Source organism: Scophthalmus maximus, chromosome 13 (assembly GCF_022379125.1).
Source record: "Scophthalmus maximus strain ysfricsl-2021 chromosome 13, ASM2237912v1, whole genome shotgun sequence".
Lineage (NCBI taxonomy): Eukaryota > Metazoa > Chordata > Actinopteri > Pleuronectiformes > Scophthalmidae > Scophthalmus > Scophthalmus maximus.
In genome coordinates this window covers 4,692,093-4,714,833 of record NC_061527.1, presented here as the reverse complement: position 1 = coordinate 4,714,833, position 22,741 = coordinate 4,692,093, and the positions used below count along the sequence as shown (strand labels likewise).

General features: G+C 43.7%; 1 protein-coding gene, 1 long non-coding RNA gene and 1 other non-coding gene across 5 annotated transcripts in view; 2 read left to right on the top strand and 1 right to left on the bottom strand.

Annotated features, from left to right (window-relative positions):
• Nucleotides 1-873: 873 nt before the first annotated feature.
• trnap-cgg lies at nt 874-945 on the bottom strand. Its single transcript has one exon. It is a non-coding gene; the product is annotated as a tRNA-Pro (tRNA).
• A 5,055-nt stretch (nt 946-6,000) lies between these two features.
• Nucleotides 6,001-8,527, top strand: LOC118318362. The gene is made up of 3 exons (XR_004795693.2): nt 6,001-6,460; nt 7,235-7,307; nt 8,334-8,527. It is a non-coding gene; the product is annotated as an uncharacterized LOC118318362 (long non-coding RNA).
• Nucleotides 8,528-13,048: 4,521 nt separating this feature from the next.
• The window catches only part of LOC118318359 (contactin-associated protein-like 4), a 75,670-nt gene continuing 65,977 nt past the window's right edge, over nt 13,049-22,741 (top strand). The window contains exon 1 of one of the 3 annotated variants that reach the window (XM_047336947.1): nt 13,049-13,065. Coding sequence is in view for 2 of the 3 variants with exons in the window: in XM_035647936.2 (XP_035503829.2) it covers nt 17,728-17,812 (85 nt within the window). In the remaining variant the exon portion in view is untranslated. Of the gene's footprint in view, nt 13,066-17,384; nt 17,813-22,741 lie in introns of those variants that run through there. The other 2 variants (XM_035647936.2, XM_035647932.2) reach the window with 2 other exon arrangements.

Genomic DNA, 22,741 nt, shown 5'->3' with positions numbered 1-22,741 from the left:
CAAGTTCATCATTTATATATTAATAAGGATGCTGGTAGTGATTTGATCTCCTGAAATCTTGCAGTCTATTTTTCCCAAGGACAAGGTAGGATTGAAATTGTAGATATCTAAGCAATTCTCATTATTTCCTCTTCCCCCCCAGAAGAGCAACCCTATGTTCACGTGTAACCATCAAGCAACTGTTATTAATAATGAGAATTTGGCACATTCTTTATGGATAACTTATCTTTCCGATGTCATCAATCAAAGATATCCAGTGCAAGGGCTTGTCCAGGATTCGAACCTGGGACCTCTCCCACTGTAAGCGAGAATCATACTACTAGACATCCTCCTTTCCCTGTGGAGCAGGTGTCAGCGTCAGTAAGACAGATTAAAAAACCTGCATAAATTATGTGATGAATTAACACCAGAGCCCTTTATCCTGATATAAAGTACTTGTACAAGGGGAATACTCTCTTAGGCAAGGTAGTAGGGGACATTGTTTGAATGTTATCAAAAAATGTTTTTCTCTCCTGTACCAGGGTTTTCTCTGTGAATGTTCAAATTCAGTCGGCAGGCGCGGAACACGCCATGTACTTCGCCAATGGCACGCGGCACAGACGACCGCATCATCAGGACAGACTGGGACGGCGGCTTCCAAGGAGGGACGACAGTACGGCCGAGGCATATCTGGAGGGCAGGTGACGTTTTGTGTTACTTGGTTGTTATGACTACCTGTAAATAAAAGATGCAGCAACTGTACTGGTTTGATGCTCCTGAATAATTAATTTGTCAGCCGGACAATTCCCTCTTATTGGACAATTAGTCACTCAACACCTGACTTAGTAGACTTTCAAGAGAACATCCTTTGGCTATTGACAAGGTATTCGGTGCGGGCTTGTCCGGGATTTGAACCCGGGACCTCTCGCACCCGAAGCGAGAATCATACCCCTAGACCAACAAGCCCTGATAGTACAACAAGATTTTACATGTCAAGTCCGGGTCAAAAGGACAGATTCAAACGCTTGTATTATGCATAAGTTTTACCATAAATTTAGACCACACCCGTAGAGCCTCATTCATTCATTCATTGTCTACCGCTTTATCCATTTAAGGGTCGCGGGGGGTCGCTCGAGCCAATCCCAGCTAACATTGGGCGAGAGGCAGGGTACACCCTGGACAGGTCGCCAGCCTATCACAGGGCCACATACAGATACGGAGAATCACCCGTAGAGCCTGCCTCATGAAATAATTCTTGGTATTAAACACCTCTCGTAAACTGCACCAGGACTTTTCTGTGAATGTTGAATATTCGGTCAGCGACTGCGTTGTCTGCACCAAAGATCACAAACAGGAAGGTTTCCTCACCAGTAGAACACAACAGTAACTCTTAACGCCCGTAAATCCAACCGTGACGTCAGACTCTGTTAGTCCTGCCGCTTGAGAGTTTAGCCGGTGTAAAATCTTTTCGACTGTTGAACAGTTGGCGAAAGCCCTAAATGAGGAATGACATAAAAACCCTTAATAGGAAAACAACAAGTACAAGATGCAAACTCCTTTATTTCCCTCTTTGATGGTGTCTCACTTCAGTGCTGAGCCGCAAACCACTGATTGATTGACGGATTGATTTGTGAAGACGATGTTTCACATACAGTGGACTCATATGTATTACATTATCAAACTAAATCTCATTTACAAAAGTATTCAGACTCTTTCTGCCCTGCATTCTTTTGATTCAATTAATTATAGTAAGTAGTTATTTCTCTAATTCTGGATTTAACTTTTTAAACATTTCTGCTTTTACAATTTGTCTTATGTGGAGTACTTTGAGTTTCTTTGCTGATAGAAACAAACTTCTCTTGTGACATGTCTGAGCTTGTACAATAAAATTGTGGCGGGCCACAGATCCGGCGGGGGAGTGTGTGACCTTTACGAGCTGTAGGTTTTAGGACTGGCTATGGCAAATTGATATGGTTGTTGTTTTGTATTGAGTAAGCAGAGCTGTCACACTGTACATTCATATGTGACAAAGTTGTTTGTCGAACGTTTACCAGACAAAAGTCCTTGTAGATTCAAAACACGGCATCAATAAAACTTTTAGTCAGCTTGTAAAGTTTTGCAGGCAGCCTCTCCCTCGCAACCAATAATTTACCTGTTCTTCATAAAACATGAGGAGTATATTACTGATCCCAGACAATCCTCACCCCACCTGTCATAAATAATATGGTATATTGACTGTTTATATAAGCAGTCATCTGGTGTCTTAACTCAAAGTGAGCCGTAGTATAGAGCCGGGCAGAATACTAAACAGTACCACACTTTATATTCTCAATCACATGCTCTCAAGAGCAGGTTTTGAAAATGGACACAAGATGGCAGGAGAGGCGGCGGAGTTCCTTGGAATAAGCACCGCAACAGCTGCGGTAGTCAACCAACAGCCGTGCACTTTCCATAGAGGCTCTAACTGGGATGAGAGGAACGCATCTACTTCCATTTTGAGTCTGTCGGGATCTGTATCAGCAACAGAAATATAATCACGCTTGAAAAAATAAAAATGAAAATAGTTTTGAATCCCTTCCTGCTAGGGTTAGTCATGTCCACAAGAGCAGTGATTCAAATATTGTGAGCAGCACAAATCTCTTTATATTACTATAATAATTACTATAGAAATGATGATTTGATTAAACAATTAGTTTCTGGAAAACATTAAAATAGAATTGCCAAATGGCGTGATGCTGATTTTAAAAGGTCTGATCTTAAAATTCAAAGTCATGGTTGAAATTGTGAGTAATTGGCTAAAAGTCTTTGCTAATTGGTTCAATATGAACAACTGTGAGAAGACCATGTTTAACTGAACAAATGAACTACAATATTTAAAAGAACAAACAGTTTAGTCAATTAGCTGAGAGTTCGCCGCTCTTTGCTAAACATATTGCAAAAACTGTTGAAATAATACAAGTAACTACAAATAAAAGATAAGCGGTGGAAAATACGAGCAAAAATAACCGATGAACAGTTAAAATTGACAGATAAATCTGGTAAAGGGCTGTAATGCAAACTCAACCAAACAGATTTAAAATGAACAAATTGGTTGGTATGAGAAAAAGAAACCTGTTAAAAAATATATACCGTTTTATGTAGTATTACTTAGACGGAAGTGGGCCCCACCACCACCACCACTCGTTTTATCACACTGCAGGTTGGTCCGTGAGCTGAGAGGGCTTGGTTTCGTCTCTCTATGAGAAACCCATTGGCTGCTTATGGACGATGGGAGTTAGATAGTGATTCAGCATTACAATGAAGAACAGCAGCTCTCCGCACCAGCCTCAATACGTGGGAGATACTCCCCCAACTACCTGTAGGTCATTAGTTCATGATAAGAGGAGCCTCATTGATAAGAGGGCCAAGGCACCAGCGTGAGCTCGCTCGTGTCAACCCGTTCAACCTCTTCTCGCTCGTATCTACTACTCTTCTTTTTTTAATCCAGATTTAGTTTAGGCCCTTTGGTTTACGGTGAAATCGTAACGCTGACAATAGGATTTTAGAGAATAATGTGCGATGAAGACACTTGTTTAGTTGAGCTTGCATTTTGGAAAACTTGACAGTGCCTTGACCTCAACCCCATCCCAACATATCTGGGAAGAACTGGAGGTCTGACAGTGAGCCAGGCCTCATCACCCAATGCCCAACCTCACACACACGCTTGTGGCTGAATGGACGGGGTCAAATCTCTGCAGCCGGGTTTCTTAAATCCTGTGGAAAGCCTTCACGGAAATGTGGAACTTCATGGCCATGATGACTGGAATAAGTCAAATATCACAAATTGGTGTAATAGGCCATAATAAGTCCACATTATTACTAGTTTTAACTGGATTTGATGTTTTTCGGCAGCGAGCAGTGGTTTGTCAGGGAGAATGGAAGCCGACATTTGCAGAGGTCCTTTTTTTCCCAATAGTAATTCGTTATTAATTCATTAAAGCCTATTTAACGCCCTGGATGAGATGAAAGTGTGTATGTTGACATTGTTAAACGCATACTGTTGTCATCACTGTGCACAATATTACATATGGATAATGATATGGATAAATACCCGCACCAGCATTAAAACTTTGGAGGTTGCGAGATAAACTAAAAACATAGTAGTTGAGATAGACATGTTAAATAGTTAAAAGAGAAAGAAAGAAAACTTTGCTCGTTATGCATTTCATCCAACGGTCACCGACAGGCGAATGCTTTGCATCACCACTTTGCGGTGTCAGGAGAAACATTAACCTCCTACATATTTGTGTTTGTGGCAGGAGAATATCAGCTGCAGGCATTTAAAATGGTCCAGCGGGTGAACATGTAGATTTCCGTTGATTGAGGGGGGATCTCATTACGGCAAAGTAATTCACTCCTCCGTGGCTAGTTTGGAAAACACATCTACGCCGAAGAGCTGCGAGCACGCCCGCGAAGGAGCTAAATTGGCCAATGGTAGCCGGACATTCTCTGGCCGTGGGGGAAGTATTTTGCAGGGCAATGGCGTGCTTCGTCTGGCGTCGTGCTTTACGTGCGGCCCGGATGTGAGCATTAGTGTCGGCCTGTATCGTCACGTGATGAGGCTAAAGGAATTGACGGGTAGGACGGTGATGCAGGAAAAGGGTTGCCACGTCGAAGAGAATAACTTCACGTGCGTGTGACCTTTGAATGGACAAATGTCCCTTTTGCACTAGTCAGAAATAGTCCCTGCCTCTCTGTTTCTCAGTGGATTATGTGGTGGATGGTTGACTAACAACCCCTCTTCCACCAATGCCACGTTGGCGCAAGCTTCACGGTTATTCTCCTGTAATGGCAACAGGCAGTGGCGGTGCGGATAGAATGACTTCACCTTCTCCGAGACCAAAGGCAGCCGGCGATCATGACTCCCCCTGTAGTCGTGTGAGAGCGCAATTGAAAATAAGAAGTCAGTTCAGGCAGGAGCTCTAACTCATTTCTCTCGTTTCCTCTTATGTGTTGCTTTTCCGGCTCAGGGGGTCCCGTCCGTCACAGCCCCCGGACCAGTCGTACCTCTCGGCCGGAAGCGCCGGCCCCTAATATCACGCACCACGACACCCCCAATACCCCCGAGAGCTTCGCCTCCTCCCCGGCGCTCGAACGGTACGGCGCTACACGTGTCCCCCCCCCTATCAGGCCTACATGTCCGGGTTCTCGCTCTGACGGACTCGCTGTCCCGGGTTTCTGTCCCAGCGCAGCTCCTCCGATACGGAGGCATCTGTAAAACCGTGCTGCTCTTAAGAGGAATCTACGCGGACGCCACCGTCCCGCCTCAGCTCCTCTCGCTTGGACGACACAGAACCGGGTCCCCTCGGCAATCATGTTGAGGCTAATTGAACACAGTTATAATTACAGGAGAATTTTGTCCCGTCTGTTTCGATTTTGCACAGTCCATTTCCTTTTTCTCTCTCCGCTTTCTTCCTCCCCGACGGTAGCGATGATTGTCTGGCATAGACAGTTAATCGCAGTTTTAAAAAAAAACAAAAACCAAACAGGTTTCATGACCCCTCTCTTTCTCTCCCACTCCGGCTCTCTCTCCCTTTTCCTCGGAGCAAACGCCAGCAAACCCATCTATCACCTAGAAATTGAGAGATTTGTGGAATAGAGAGATCTTTTCTTCCAGCCCAAATTGGATTTTACAGTATATCTCAATTGCGATCCATAGGAGGGATGGGAGGACGGTGCAGTGTGTTTAAGTATAGCATTGCAGCTCCTTTGTCTTCAGGAGTAAGGCCATTTCAAGTGAATTACGAAAAAATCAACTCGACTGTGAGGAACGGCAGAACATCTCTGTGCACTGGTATCACGAATTTCGTGCTCACAGTCGCGAAAAATGTAATCTATTGAGTCACGTCCCGGACGCTAGACAGAACGAAAATCAATGTAACATCCCAAATGAGATTCTTTCAAAATATCAAATCTCTCATTAAAATAAGATGACATATTACAGAAATAACAATCTTTATGTCTTCCTATAAAACCCAGAAACTCAAAACAGTTTTCACAGAACTCTTTCACAAGTCAAACTCAGGTGTCAGGTGTTTTCACAGGTGGGAAAGCTTTTTTTTGGGGGGGGGGGGCATGAGGTGACAAATTGAAAGCAACCGCTCGTCTCAGAGCAAATAGACCATCGCCAAAAACAACTGAACCTCTCCATCGCCACCAACAACTGAACCTCTTCATCACCTCCACCCCCAAACACGTTATTCATAATTGTTTTACAATCTTCTGCTCGTCCGTTGGGACCATTCGTAGCTGTCGGTGGGACGTTGCCCAGCTGTAGCCATCGCTCAGCTGCAGGGCCGCGGTCCTCCTCATCGTGGCCCTCGGGTGAGCCGGTGATGTCCGGGCCAGGCTGAGGCTGACAAATGGCTGACAAAAATCCTGCAGAGCCAATGTCGTCTGTGGGGTCATGTCAAAGCCCTGTCAGCCCCCATCTGCTCCGGATGTGAGACCATATTTTTATCCTCCCTAGAAAATGTCTGTCATGGGCATTTGTCTTTCTGTCAGCTTGTGGGGGGTTGGTTGTCCTGTCCATTTTAATCCTTCAGTGATCTCACTCTGCTCATGCCAGCATTTTTTTTTTTAATAAAAGAAAAACAAAGCTAATGTCCATGTTAGCTTATTACATATTGGAAGCTTCCGTTGGTGTTATCATCAACAGCTAATGTCAGATTTATAAAGAAGCTTGTGTCCCCGGTAGCGTGTTTCATATCGTAAGCTAACGTGAATGTAACTTCTCGCGTGTTTCATATCGTAAGCTAACGTGGATGCTAACTTCTCAACAAGCTAATGTCAGCTTTCTTTTAGAAAGAAGCTTGTGTCCATGGTAACGTGTTCCATATCGTAAGCTAACGTGGTTGTAACTTCTCGCGTGTTTCATATCGTAAGCTAACGTGGATGCTAACTTCTCAACAAGCTAATGTCAGCTTTCTTTTAGAAAGAAGCTTGTGTCCATGGTTACGTGTTTCATATCGTAAGCTAACGTGGTTGTAACTTCTCGCGTTTCATATCGTAAGCTAACGTGGATGCTAACTTCTCAACAACTAACGTCAGCTTTCTTTTAGGAAGAAGCCAATCCATCCAACCTCAAAGAAGATCAAGATGGATTTTCCTATTGATTGTTCTTAGAACATTTTCCAATATCCTTATTTATTCAGTTTTTATGTTTTTTTAGCAGCCTTAATGAACACCGCTTCTCTTTTGCCCTTGACGTTCACAGGGACGGTGACTTGGTTGCAGTTTGTTTTAGCAGCAGGACAGAGAGGACTGAACACTGAACAAGTTTTTAGACGGTATTGGGCAAGATATATTTTTTAAAACTATAGAATAAAGAAACTATTAAAGAGAAATTTTTAGAGTTTTATAGACATGGATTTCAACGCAGTTGCAGCTTTATTGCAACAACTTACATTTATTACAGCTGCAATTGTGTTTGTTGATTTGTTAGTGTAGTTTTTTTGCTGGCTATTACAGTTAAATCAAACATATGTGATTTCTTTATGTATTTTTATGTAAACATTGATGATGTGTCGTGTTTTTTCAAATGTATAATAATATCTGATTGGGAAAGACCATTATAACATAAATGTATATCTGTATGTGATGTGTAGAAATTGCCTCCATCCTTTTCATTTTTCAAAAACTCACGCAGAGCTGCCACTTTTCAGCAACATGCTGAGTCGTTTATATTAAACTATCTTTTAATTGAGTGGGTGAAATTAAATTATGTTGGTTTTTTTTTGTCTGTGTTTGGATAAATAACATTTATCCGCTGAAAACAGCGGAATCTGTCTCTGGAGGATTCAGATTTAACTGTCCAGCTGATGCACAGCAGCATTCACTTCAAATCGAAGTCAATCAAAGAGCTGTAGGTGCCGCTTGTTATCTGGGAGTTTTGACAAGCAGATGTTTGGGTGAGGGTTGTTCATGAGTGTTTGTGATGGTATTAGTCAGACGCGATGATGTCCGGCACGCAGAGCCGTGCCAGCGGGCTGCGAATCACAACAATGTCCCCATCAGTCAGCCACGGGAGGCCTGTTGCCTGATCCAAAACTGCGAGGTTTACTTTAAAAGAATTCATCCCACATCAACGATAAATACAGCCGAGGAGACATTCGGGGAGAAGTCAGTTTTTTTCCTGGATGATGAAAAAATGGCATTAAGTGTTGTTTTGTAAACCTACCCAAGGATGCGCCAAAGGAAACATGAATACTGATTTCACTTTTCAGACTGTTGTTTTTCTCTTGCCTTGTCTGACCTTGCAGGATGAATCTGGTCTCATAAGTAACACCTTGCGACTGTGTTTGTTTTCATTACAGGGGTGACTGGGCAGTGACGTGAAGCAGCCAACTGACAAAACCTTCACAGGCCAGAATATTTTTTCAATTGCCCACTGCCCACACACACACACACACACACACTTGGATTACATCAATAATAACAATAATATAATAATGAGTGTAATTGAACCGGCAGACTCATCCCTGATTCACCCTTCCCGACAGCTGGAGGAGGAATCTGGTCTTGGACATCGGGGCCCATGTTTAATACAAATTATTACAATGTGAGAGGTTAAAAGATCCAGTTTTGAACCTCCCAAACTGCTTGCAGACTCATTGGGGCAGCCCCCGATAATATCAAACATGTGTGATACTTAAATCTATATAACGTTTACAGCAGGAAACATTATAGCCCTTGACACCAACATTACCTAGTATAGACTACTGTTGACAGATATTAAAACTGACAGGGGCGGCTGTGGCTCAGAACGTAGAGTCGTTCGTCCACCAACCCGAAGGTGGGCGGTACGAATCCCAGCTTTCGCCAGTCCACATGCCATTGTGTCCTTGGGCAAGACACTTAACCCTTACTTTCCTCTGATGGCTCTTCTGACTGTGTATGAATGTGACAGAAAAATGCATGGTAAAATAGCAGCGCCGTATGAATGTGTGTTCCTGTAAAGCGCGTTGAGTCGTCTATATGACTAGAAAAGCGTGATATAAATACAGTCCATTTACAGTTAAGTGACAGCAGTCAAAGTCTCCATTTTGTTTTAATCTGCTTCCCCATGAGATAACATGAGGCGACGCATTGCTCCCCGATTGCTCTCTCTGGCATGATAAATCCTGAATCGAATATGACGCGCCATCATTTTCAAGTAATGTGGGACATTTTTGGAGATCAGAGAGAAGAGCACCATTGAAATTCCTGCTTGTGTGCGTGTTGCGACCAGATTTCCAAAAGTTGTTCAGGATTTGAACTCTCCTGTAGTCTGAGCCTGGCTTTAGCCTGAGTGTTGGAACGGGCACCTGAATGTCGGCGGTGTTATCTCCTCCTTCCACCCAGTGTCTTCATGGGATTAGCCTGCAGCGCCATTTGTGACCCTGAACAGCAGTAAGTAGGTTTTGGAAAATGGATGAATAATGCAACTACTGTCGAGGTTCTTCCGGGAGCTCACAGCAGTTGAGACAGAGCACCCCCCCCCCCCCCCACCCCCCAGCCAAATGACCTGCCAAAAGTGCAGAGAATCCAGCAGCAGATGTTGTGAATTAAAAAGTTAGAATATAAATGCATTGATCTCTCCATTTGGTTTGCAAAATAAATAAGATCACGTTGAAAACATTGGGGGCAGTAGATCGGAGAGTGGCTCGGAAACAGCTGCAAAGTAAAAGAGATTCATTTTGCTTTGCAGCAAATTACAGCGTCATAGTCGGATAAGTGGCTTGGGCGGGCCACACTGTCCACTGAACCTGAAATTACTCCAAATCATTTGCTGGCGTAGAATATAAACTGAGTTGAAAGATTTTAAAAAATGCAGATTATTTGATAATATCTTCATGTTAAGCTAATTTTATTTCCACAGCCAAACTTCGACCACGCATGCTTGTAAAAAACGGCACAAGTTACATATAATTATACCAGGGAGCAGTCCAGCACAGCCACACACTGAGCGAGTCCTACACGATGGGCTCGGTCACCTGTAAGTTCCGGTAAGAAATTTACATATATAAATCTCATATCACGAGCTCGACGGTGAAGGACACTGGGGTGAAGTAACCTTCATTTTCATATCAATATTCAAACAGTGAATTACTAAGTAAGCGCCGAAAAATACCGAGTTAAATGAACTGTGCCCAAATGTTCAGCCATGAATATGCCATTCTCCCTAATTCCGTATCCGAAAATGCTTCAAAATTCACTGAGTGTAAAACCTGTGTGAAATATAAATGAGGCAGCTGAAGCTATACACACACACACACACACACACACACTCGAAATGGGAGATAAGAGCGATAATTGAAGCCGAGGCAAACTGTATGCGTCAGCAAAAAGTCCCTAGTAGCGTATCGGGATTCTCAGACCCAAACCTACACGATTGTGCCTTCAACCAGCCCAAACCCACCAATCTTTTCCCTTTTCATAACGTCCATTATGTGCGGCAATGTTTCCCTGACTTCTTCCCTGACATAACCCAAAACCTCCACAGGCCTTTCACTGTAAATGACCTCGAGCACTGTGACTGTCCCAAGTTTTCACGTATTCCTAATTGCAGTTCAGGTGTTAGCTGACTCAATATGTACATATCAGATTGTAATTTTTTTTCGTCTTCAGAAATTAGTTGGTGTGTTACCCCGGGCAACCGTGGAAGTACTCCCTGGGGTAAAAAGTATCCCTGGCTCGGAATCCGTCGAGTACAGAAATATGCTGAAATGCATTCCGGAGCCATTAAAACTCCACCTCTTGTTGTCTGCCTTCACAAAGAGAGCAGCTCTCCATTCATCTCGTCTTTTGACAGGATGTTGCCGGGGCAAAGAAATTATAAAAATGAAGTGAAATGGCACAAATGAAGAGCCCAGCGGCGAGCTGACATCAGTGGGCTCACTGGTCTGATATCTAATGCTATATGCCTTAGACTGGATTAATGCTTTAAAAAATGCTTTAAAAAACAGAAAGAAGTGTGTGTGTGTGTGTGTGTGTGTGTGTGTGTGTGTGTGTGTGAGACACTGTCTGAATGAGAACTGAAGTGTGTGCGCATGCATCTGTTTGCATATTAATTTGCAAAAATATTTCAATATCAAAGTGAAGCGGAAGTCTGGATAAATGAGGCAATTATTTCCACAGACTCCTGAGATCCATTTGCACAATATGCTAAGCAGGGCGAACAGCAGGTAAGAAAGGGATGAATGGAATACCAACGGTCGACGCTATACCTCACACAGCAACTGTGAAAAGCCTGTGTAAACTCTGTCAAGATAATCAGTGTCTTTATTTGGGCATAATCGAGGTCATACACGAGGTGACACGCAATAAATAGTGTGAAACAAATGGCCAGACATAAAAGCTTTACAGTATTTTGATATCAGCAATGGGTCAAATGGTTATTCATAATGTGAGTGGTAGACGAAGAGCGTTGATCCCACAATTTCACTATAACCTGACTCTGCAGTTCACCTTAGCTTTATTGAGCATTCTGGCACCTTTCAGCTCGTCGTTCTGGTTTTATTGTTCAGGCTCACTCGCACTGCTCTGATCAGCGCCGTCTTCAGGTGCAGCAGTTCTTTGGGGGGAGAATTCATCAGGTAGCCAGATATTTTCCTCAGGAGTCAGTGGAGATCCAAAAAGCGCAAGAAAAGGGAGTTCTAATCTTACCATTGTATGTTTTCTTTTACTTTTGACATTTTCCTTCTGCTTCATGATTCCATATTTGTATGCTTGTTCGTCCCTCTTTTTGTTCCCATAGAGCCCTGTGTAACTTTGTGATGAACAGAGCTGTATGAATAAAGTGAACATCTCTGTTCTCTTTCAGATGCAGGTCTTCGTCTCTGTGGCCCGCCTTGTTCCTGGTCGTTTTGCAGAAGCAGAGAGCTTCTTCAATAACTAGTAAGTCACTGAGTAGAAATTACATTGCAATTCATGGAACTAGAAATGTAATCCATTGGGTCACAAAACAATGATAGGAATACTTTTGTGTTACTTCGAAATCAAATATCAAAAATATTTTAATGAATACTTGAAAAAAGGATGCAGCCAGAAAATTCAGACTTTGACAGATATTTGTTTTTCTCTTTCAAAACATTTTCACTTTAAATACAAATTAATTTTGCATATGCATCATTTGTACGTTAGCTAATGAGTGAGAACAAACACATCTTATTACACAATCCTGAAGACATGTGATCTGTTACTACCCAGCAAATTTGCCACTACCGCTTTTCCTTCATGCATTTTTCATGGAGCTTGTTACGAAACCAGAATTCTTTCACTTCCTCTGCCTTTTCTCTTTGAGGTGTAGCTTCCTCTTCCAGAGCAGCTTTTAGCCTCCGCGTGTTGGCACAACTAAAACTTCATTCTGCAGTACAGAAACCTGTAACGTTGACTTGATTTAGACAGACAGATCTGATACACGAACCCGGCATTAGCCTCCTCGCTTTTCTCTGCACCTTCAGATCAAGCTGCCTCCTCCTGTCACCAGGAATGAGCTCCACACGTGTTCTACCGGGGAAGAACACGCACACAGACTCTGACAACAGACGACTCCGGTCTTTTTCCTTTTTCATTTTCCATTTCAATAAAAAATAAAAAGCACAATCGGAAAAGAAAATCATGCCGAAAATACTCATTATGATAAATCTTGGCAAGTGACCATAAGTAGGCTATAACAATATTAAAGCAGGTTTGTATTCAAAGTAGAATGGGGGGGGGGGGGTATGTCCGTGGTAATCATTTAACAGATCATCTCTTAGAGCGAACAAGTCAGCCAGTCGATGCATTTTCACAATGTGAGAGAGATTACTTTCCCCCCCCACACAACTCGGCAACGGAACGGTTTCTGTTTGATCGCGAGGCAATTTCATTAGCTCGTTCAAGATGTGGCAACAAATAATCAAGAGGACAAATAAAAAAAATCAATCCAATTTTCAATTTTTTTTGCTTCTCACAGGAGGAGAGGTCGGTGACGGCCGCATTATGTTCCCGTCGATATAGACACAATTGTCCTGTCGAGTGTTTTATCGGGAGACGGGGAGCAGAGACCTCGGAGGGCCGGCGCTGGTGAGTGAAGTGGAATAAAGACAAAAAGCGAGAGCATCAAAGACTACTCAGCTTTGAATCTTTATAGGTTTTTTCTCTGTCGAGGTTTTTAATTGTTCGGAAAAACTAACTACATGCGTTTAGAATCACAAGAGACTGCTTAAGATCTCCAACTTCTTCAGATGACGAACAGTCGTGTGATCAAGATTTGGAACGGGCAGCATACAAGGGCTCAGATAAGACTTTTAAAGGAGCAGTGTGAGAAGTTTATCCCGGGTGTGTGTGCACGCTCCGACGTCACTCATACATGTGGTTACGGCTGGAGCAGACTTAAAACTTTGTAAAGATAAATACAAAATGAAGAATTCACACAACTATTGAATGAAGTTAGAGTTCCTGGGAGCCATTCAATTCTGTAAAAACTTCATAACTCTCTTAAAACATATGGAATATGTCTTCTGTGGATGTGTGCACCTTTCTCCTTTCCTGGATATCAAACAGCAGACGTTGCCATTGCACACAGACCATGGATTCTTCTATGTGCTGTCAGTTGGTGGAGCGCAGAGAGGGTGTGTGTGTGTGTGTGTGTGTGTGTGTGTGTGTGTGTGTGTGTGTAAAAACCCCCTGTCACTCCCGCTCTCATTTTCTCCCCGCCGGGGTTGATATTACCTGCCGTCTCTTACCGCAGTGCCTCCTCTCATGTGTCACTTCGGAGCTCATTGTTCTTCACCGGCCGTCTTTTGCAGCCTATCAACATGTGCCTCCTCTCGTTTCAGCAGCCAGCCATCACTCCTTACCGCGCGCGTGCTTTTGTTGGATATGATCATGCGGCGGCTTCATCACTGTTGGCAGTGCACTGTATCAGTGGGGAAATGAACCGGGCGCCGTGCAGCTCATTTTCTGGCTCAGCGCCGAAGTCTTGTTAGTGTTCATCTCAGCGCTACAGTAAAGCAGGAATAAAAGGAGCCGCGTCAAGTGGATTCTCACATAAATAAGCCTCTCACCTGTAAGATCATGCATATGTAAATTAAATGTAAACATCTTTACTCCTCTGACTCCTATGACAGGTCTGAACAACTTGTGAATGGTGTTTGCGCCTGAAAGAAAAACTCAATATACGGGACAATTGGTTTGCACGAATGTTGGCTCATTGTGTCTTGATGTGTGTGTTTGGCCAAAGTAACTCGACAACGCAGGGACAGACTTTGACCAAACTTTGTGGAATTAATACTTGGGAGGATATCTCCAGATGATTCAATTTTGGAGCCGATCAGTCAAGGGTTGAGGTCGAGGTCAACATAAAACATGGAAAAACACATTTTCCAAGAAATCTCGACAAATAATTGGCTGGAGAGACAATCTAAAGTTTATATTGGCCATTAAATCATTGTGCATCTTATGATATAAGTAATGTTATAATGATATCTTAAAGAAATTGAAAAATGATGTCATATATCGTATATAAATGCATTTTAGTATCAGGTGTCGCGGCATCCTGTAGGACTATAGACGCGATCGAAAGCTTATGTACATTATGAAAATGATTTGGGATCATGTGGTAGAAATGATGTAATCATGACATCACTGTTAAATCTGAAAAATTACATCATTTAGTGCAGCGATGCATACATTTTTGCAACCAAGCTTATTCAGATTCACCAATCACTCGTCATCATATGGCTATCATTACGTCATGGTTACATCATTATGAAATGGCTTTAGTACAAAAAAAAACCCACGTTAACTTTGCCTGATTGGGGTTTACACACTGTTGATCACCACCTTGGCCTGTAGGCCTGAACTCCGGCACTTTGTCTGGTTAAAATGAGCAATGGACCATCTCACATCGATCTTTCAATGCTCTCAACTCAAAACAACTGAATCCTCGCATCAAGTGATGAAACTCGTCTCTTTTGTACGCCCCCCCCCCCCCCCCCCCCCCCCCCCCCCTCCTCTGAAGAGACCTTCATCATAGAGAGACTCCGCCAGTTCGCCAGCAACACACGGCCTTGATAAGAAACAGCACGCGGCCCGGGAGCAAGGATCAAAGGTTGCGTGGGCGCACACTCGCGGGGCTAAGCTACCGCTGATCCCCATCCGTGACCTTCGCGGGGAACAACAGACGCTCCGCTGCTGCTCCTGCTGCTCCGCTTGAAGGTCGGCGTTATATTTGGCTTTGCGTTTTTTTCCGGAGATGACATTTGTGGATGAATGACATTTTGTGGGTGTTTGTCTAAAGTTTTTACAATGGCGTTGCGCTCGCCTATGTGTGACCCTGGGAGATGCGTTTAGATTTCATCGAAAGAATCTACAGCGTGTACGAAAAACCTCTCAGGATCTCTATGGGTCAAACGTTCTCATTGGCATTTCACGGCTCTCCTGAACATCCACATGACTGATGGGGCGTGTCGGTCAAGAACAGTCATTAAACGGTGGGTCTTACTGAATATTCAGACTCCGTGTTTGTGGACTTTGGACGTGACAGTTTTCCTCTGCTGGGGAGAAAGGTGTCTTTGTTTGGGCCGAGGTGCAGTGCCGCATTGCGAGGTCCGAGGGTCAAATCCAGTCTGCGCTCTTTGTGTCCTTCAATCAAACTTCGTCTGCTCACTTCATTATGAATTTTCAAGTGGGGTAGAAAAGTTGGTTGAATAATATTTAAAGGAACCTTTGTATCTGGAACATCAGAGAATAACATTGACCCTGAATGTTTTATTTGAGATAATATGAGTAATATGTCTACTTTTACATAACTACCTTTTTTTTCCACGTATATAAAGACCATTTCTGATCATTACTGACAAATGAATGTGTTTTTTTTATTCATTGGGTCCAGTAATTAATTTCTGATATTATTTTTAAAATATTTTTGTCAATTTAACAATGTTGATGACACTGAAGATTAGCAGCCAAATGTGCAGAGATAACAGATTTTTTTTCAGTTATGCTTAGATCCTCACAGCACTAATAAGGTGGGGAAAATGTATTTTGGTTGGACTGATATAACCGCGTATGGAAAAACGTCCACCCCAACGTGTCCTTATTATTAAAACTGCCTCCTGAGCAGTGACGTAGTGATAAATGTAAAGGCCCTTCCACATAAGAAATGTGTGTTGCCTATTGTTTCTACACTTGGTTGTTTGTCCTTCACGATGATGTATGTGCAGATTTAGACACCAGAGGGATGTTTCCAATGACAAAGACGTAAACCAAAACACATGGACCATAACCAAAACTTGATTCGCTTAGAGCTGCTTCATTTGATGTGACAGAATCATGTCAGTTTGTAATGCTGGATCAGTTGTGTTGAGTTTATCCATGGATGAATTACTATGTGAACCAACCAGGCACAGGCCAGGTGTAGCAGCCCACATTAACCCCCCGCCAAAGTATACCCTGGATTAAAATGGGCTAGCCTGTTGTATTTCAATGTCCAGAGGGTTTTTTTTCCAATCATGATTTACATATTTTGGTCTATAGACCAGACAGACCCTCCTGTCCAGATTACACCTCCTTGTGTTTTCATTAATAAGGTAACTATGGGGAATAATATACTGGATGTAGTGTTAAAGCTACAGTGTGCAATATTTAGAAGAACCTATTCACAGAAATTGAATATATTCTCCATAACTTTGTGTTCATATAACAAAGAACAGATGTTTTTTCGTTAACTCTGAATGAGTTAAATATAGTTACATGAGGTGGACCCGACCTCCGTGTGAGTCGCCATGTTTGCTACTTTGGCTTTAATTAATAGCTCAAATACATTTACAAAATTAGAAATTGGAGAAACATTAGGAAATAGTGATCACAAAGTCATCAGATTTGAGGGTTAGAGTTAAGGGGGTTTCTGAGTGTGAGAGGTTTTTCAATCTGGACTATACGGGGAGTGTGATACCGCCTAGCCTGTTTTATACCCCGGGTTTATTCTGGATTAGTCCAGTTCAACCCCTATAGTCTGGGGAGGGGGTATATTTTGGTATCAGTGGGCTTCAGCTGCAAAAATGTTGTTTGCAGAGATCCTAAACTACCAAAAAAGAGGCAATAAATAACCATAAAGAGAAAAGAAAGGACTACAAAGAGACAGAAAACAAACACAAAGAGACAAAAAAATATAGGGGGGGCAACAATGAGACCAAGAAGTTTCTTGCGTCTGGGGTTTGGGAGCTTTCTTAGTCAATTTAACTGTCCCTTAGTATTGCAGATACTTTCATAAGACTGAAAGTGCATCAGGAGTTAAACATCACTCAGCCACATGCTCTCGCTGCTGTATAGTCGTGGTGGGACTCCCTCCAGGACCTCTGAGCGCTTTCAGGATCTCTGTGAGGGAAGGACCTGTGACATGTCACATTAAAGCCCCCCTGCCTCCCTCTCCATCCTCGCTCCTTTCTCTTCACCCCATCACTTTACGGAGGGCTGGCGGCGTGACAGCATCCTCCCCCTCCCTCCTCCTCCTCCTCCTCCTCCTCCTCCTCTTCCCCACTGGGTACCGGCCGGCCCCACCACACTGTGCCAGCGGGGGCTACTGCAGCGCAGCGCACCGGAGCCGGAGCTGGAGCTGGAGGAGAGCGGAGGAGAGAAGCGAACAGGAGAGGAGAGGAGAAGAGGAGGAGGACGGACTGTCTCCCCCCCCCCCTCCCCTCCGACGGGCTGGATTATACTCTGCGGCATCCCGGCACTTCAATCATGTCTTTGGGGAGTAAAGGACCCGGTGGGATTATTGCGCTGATCCTCTCGCAGCTGCTCATCTCCTGTGGGACAGGTGCGGAAGGTGAGCGGCTGCGTGCGAGTCCTGCGGTCGACGGGGGGGGGCTGTTGAGTGTGTTGTCTTTATTGAAAGGGACCCCCGCGGTTTATTGTTGCACTGAGGCATCGCTCGGCTGTAAGGGGCACGGACTAACAGAGAGGCTGGTTCACAAAGAGCTGCGGCTGCTGAGACTTTCAGACCAAAGAGGAGAAAAAAATCTAAAATAATTCTACTTTATTCACTTCTTCATCTTCACATTGTCCAATGAAATGTGGAAATCACATTGGAAAACAACTGGGGAATATGTTTAAATATCTATACTGATTAATCAAGAGACTCAACCTCTTCTAAAGATGGAACTGTAATAATATTCTCATTGTAAATTAATTGACTGATTATTTTATATATTGATTCATAATTTAATTTATAGCAGTGGGATGAGAGCCCCAAAGATATGCAGTTTACAATTATGGTAAATAGAGAAAAGCTGCAAATCATCTCAAAGGGAGAAGCTGTAACTTTGATAATTCTGCTCGAAAAAAAATGACGCGAACAAGTTTGAAAACAGTTCAACTAATTATTAACTGACTAATTGGTTCATATTTATAGAGTCTTCATTTCCCAACATTTATTTTGCGACTTGTGTATGAAGACAGAATTTGACCTGTGACCTGTTTCCTCCAGTTTTTGGGGAAACAGCACCGAGGCTCATGCAGTTTATTCTGTGAATTTGAACCGTGGGCTGAGTCTGAACCGACCACCGCCAGGTCCAGTTGTCGAAAGAGGGAGAACGCGTCTTCCTGGCGATTTACGGCTGCAAAGTTCTTAAGAGATAGCGAATCCATCAAGTTGCCTAGTTGAGCTCTTCCAGCATTTCATGTCGCCACATGAGAGAGGAGAGAGAGAGGGGGAGAGACTGGGGTGTTTCTGTGGAGATGTGGGGCAGGCTGCACAGGGGGATACTGCTGCTGCTGCTGCTGCTGCTGCTGCTGCTCCTTCAGATCCAGGATTATCCTCAGAGAAAGGTTTCAGATAAGACCCTAAAAAAAGTGGACTCTTGTGCAAAGGGAGAAATCCCCAAAACACTTATTCTACTGACAGAGGGATGAGATAATGAGCCCTGCGACTACAGTGAGATGTGATTGATGCTGCTGCCGGGTCCTTGTTGGCACGTGAGTCTTAGTCCTCCCTTGGGAGGCTTTAACAAAATAGTTCCAGTGGCCGCACAAGTGTTGTGGCTCAGTAAAATCTGATGACCTTTCCTCCTCCTCCTCACTGTAATTACTGCACTCCCTTGGACCGACGCCTCACATGAGAGCAGCCTTTTAACGTGACAACGCTGTGGGCGGATCGACAAAAAGAAAATAATAAAATCAGTACTAAGCCTATATCGCGGATCGGACGGTTTCACACACACACACACACGTTGTTGATCAGCACGGAGAAATACAAGTTGTAAAATCAATGACTGAGTGGACGAATGGACGGATGGATGGATGGATGGATGGATGGATGGATGGATGGATGGATGTTGCTGCTGCTGCTGGTGGCGGATTGAGAATATAAGGTTGGATGCATTAGAGCTATTGTGGGTTTCTCAGTTGTGTTGATTGTCTTGGAAAGACCAAAGTCATTTGTCGATAATACGGAAGAAATTGACCCGAGTCCTTGTCATCCACTCATTGATTTGTCTTCTGTGCAGATTGTGCCTCCTGAACAATGGACTGGGCCGGTGTGAGGATTCTGTAAACCGGTCGGAGAGTATGCCAAACACTGTACTAGACTGAAATAACACATCTTTCCACCAAGTGTCACACCTGACTCAGCCAGACGCTCCCTAGTGGAGCTTCCTGCGAGAGAGAGAAAAAGCCCATGGATGAGACTCTGGTGACTCCAGTCCACTCGGTGGCGGTAATGTTCCTCTGAGCTGGTTTGCCAACCGCCAATAAACACTAGCTATAGAGAGGCAGGGAGTGGAGCAGCACCACAGCCAGCGGGACTATTGAGTGACACAACAACTGGTCAATCTTTTTTAGGCTTCAAATCCAAAATGTTGCAGTTTCTGCGCAATTTTGGTTGAAAAAAAATTAATAAATCGGCCATGTCTTCGTCGTCACCCCCACACACACACATTTCTAGGACATCTGTCCTTTATCTCCTTCACGTCATCACAGTCTGCTCAACAGTAAATGTTCTTGTGATGGCTCCGTTAGCCAACACACTATTACGTCGATCGCATCGCGTTGCGTGTTGCCAACGCGACACAAGTTGGATTTAACGCCGAGACGCCGCTGGCTCAGGTTGGCTGAAGTATAGGCCGCTTTCCAATTAGCCCGAAACCTGTCGACCGGTTTTCGCATCCTGCACTGGACCGGACGGCCGGGCGAGAACTGCAAATCGATCCGACTCCTAGAATGAAAAGTCTTCAGCTGAGTAAACAACTGTCACATCGTTCATCAAGTTCTGTACGCGCCGGGCAGGAGCTTTCTGTCATTGTCACTGTCATCATCTTCAGCCTGTCTCTCTCTTGCACTTTCACTCTTTACTCACACCCACACGTTAAGCTGCCACAGTGGGCAATCACAAATGGACAGTGGAACATCGATGGAAACAGATGTCTGATGATGACTCCTCTCGAAACCAACAATCCAACATTCACACCCACTTCCTGTGGTAACTCGGACAGCTTTTTTTCATTCATCACACTATTATATATATATATATAGATATATATATATATCTATATATATATATATATAGATATATATATATTTAATATACAAATAAGTGCAAAACCATGAATGAACGGCTTCCACGAGAGACTAAAAGTGTGCAATGTGTTATCGCTGTAATTCAATGACTTTGCACCTCCAGTGTGGGTGTTCAGACCTAAACTATATAAAAAACTTGTGATTTCCATACATACATATTATTATATATATACACTCCCTCCCAGCAGAACAGGGCCCCAGTGAAGATCGTCATTGAGTAAGCCTTCCCCAAAATGTTCAAGTTTTAAGTAAAGTTTTAAGTAAAGTTTTAAGTTAAGTATAGGCAACAAAAACAGAATCAAGCTTGGGGGAGAAACTAATGAACTAAATGTTTTTCTATGTCATGATTCTGCCCCTAAGAACTCTCGGGACTGTTGACTTTGATTGATTGTTTGAGTTAAGTTACCTTCTGTCATCCCCTGTGGGGGTTTTTTATATTGAGTTTGGCGTTTCCTGTTTTATTTTGACATTGATTTCCTGTTCCACAATCTCTCGCTTTCTGTCATTTTACTTTTCTCGTGTCTCCGCCCCCCCTTGATTGCTTGCACCTGTTCCTAATGGGCCTCACCTGCGTTCAATTAGCGCTGCCCCCCTCGTGTATATAGTCTCCTCCCTCTCGTCCGTTCAGTAACGTCTCCTGTGGCGCGTCCACGCTGTTTCAACGCTGCCCCCCGCGTGTTGTTTCCTAGTTCTATTTATCCCCGTGGTTCTTGGTTCCCAGCGTTTCTTCCTGTGGATTACTCATTTTGGATGTTGCCTTTTCCCCTTTTATTGAGCGTAAGTTCGTTTTGTTTGCCAATTTACTTTTTGGTTGGAGATGGCACGGCCTCTACTGTTGAGGTCCTATGCCTGTGAAGCTAATCCGCTAACTCTGACGTCTTAAACTTTATTTGTGACGGTGTAACAGTTCAGTGCAGTGAATTTGAAGAAGTCATCCTTTTTTTTCTTCTGATGAGCAGAAAATGTCTCTGGCAGGTAGTCATTTGCCTTCTTATACTCCCATACACACTCCCCTCAGCGCACAAGTCGACAGTTTACATTCATTCTAAAGCGTTACAGGAAACGCAATTGAGTAATCCCTTTGACTAGCGCTCCGACGGAGGCAGAAGAGGAAACTGCGTGAGCGTTTCCCGCTCTCAGATGGCTGAGGCTCTGGGCTGGTTAGATGTGTTTGATTATTCAACTAGCTCGGGGTGAGGAGGGGGCGGGCGGGGGGGAGTCTTTTACTGCGCTGTTATTTTATCTTCGTGCTGCAAATTCATCTCCTCCAAAGTCCGGAGCCAGACAGAAAGTAAGTTGGTAAAAAAATATATATATGGTGGGGAGAGCAGTTGATCTAAATTTACGTCTATAGCTCCCTGGTTCATATGCGAGGCAGCCTTGTCTCATCAGAATTTATTACTTTCCTATGAGCCGGTGGTTTGCACTGAGAGTACATAAACCTCTGAATAAAATCAATTTAGTGTGAATGTGGTAGGCGTCTTTTTCCCTTTTTTTTTCTTTCCGCTAACCCCGCCGTCCTTTACGCTTGGCGAGGCGCTGGAAGAGTCTCCGAGAACCAGCGCGAGGAAAAAGAGCAAAGCGCTTGAGGATAAATCAGCCCGTTTCTTTTCCCCTTTTTTAGTGTCATTTATGAAAATGTGTTTGAGCGGAAGTGGAGTCACGGAGAGGTTACGATTAAGTCAAGGTTACGCAAAGGCGGCCGCAGGCTGCCGGGGTCCGCCCGCAGCCGGCGGTCTCGGGGCCAGATTTATAAATCCAGGGACGAGTAGTTAAGCGATAAACGTGACAAGAGAACTGCAGTCCATCCATCTGCCTTTGTGACCCGTGGGATTTTTCGTGTTTGCCCAAGGCCGACCCCCCACTGGACGTCTGCCTCCCTAAAAGCAGACCCATTCGTCAAGCGGCCCCGTCGTTATATCAGATGACTTGTTATCGGTCCAAGAAGCGGCCACGTTCTGCTGAGGTCACCGTTTCGCTGTCACTCTCCGGAGCCGCAGGAGCGGAGAAAAACATCATCCACCAGCAAAAAGATTAGGTGTGAAATGGGGTCATATTTTGTCGATTATTTGCCTGTGACGTCTCTGCAGTGCTTCAATATTTCAGTCCCATATGCATTTTATTTTCAAAATGCAAGGAATGTCTCTCGTAGAGAAATACATGTATTATTTTTTCTACTACA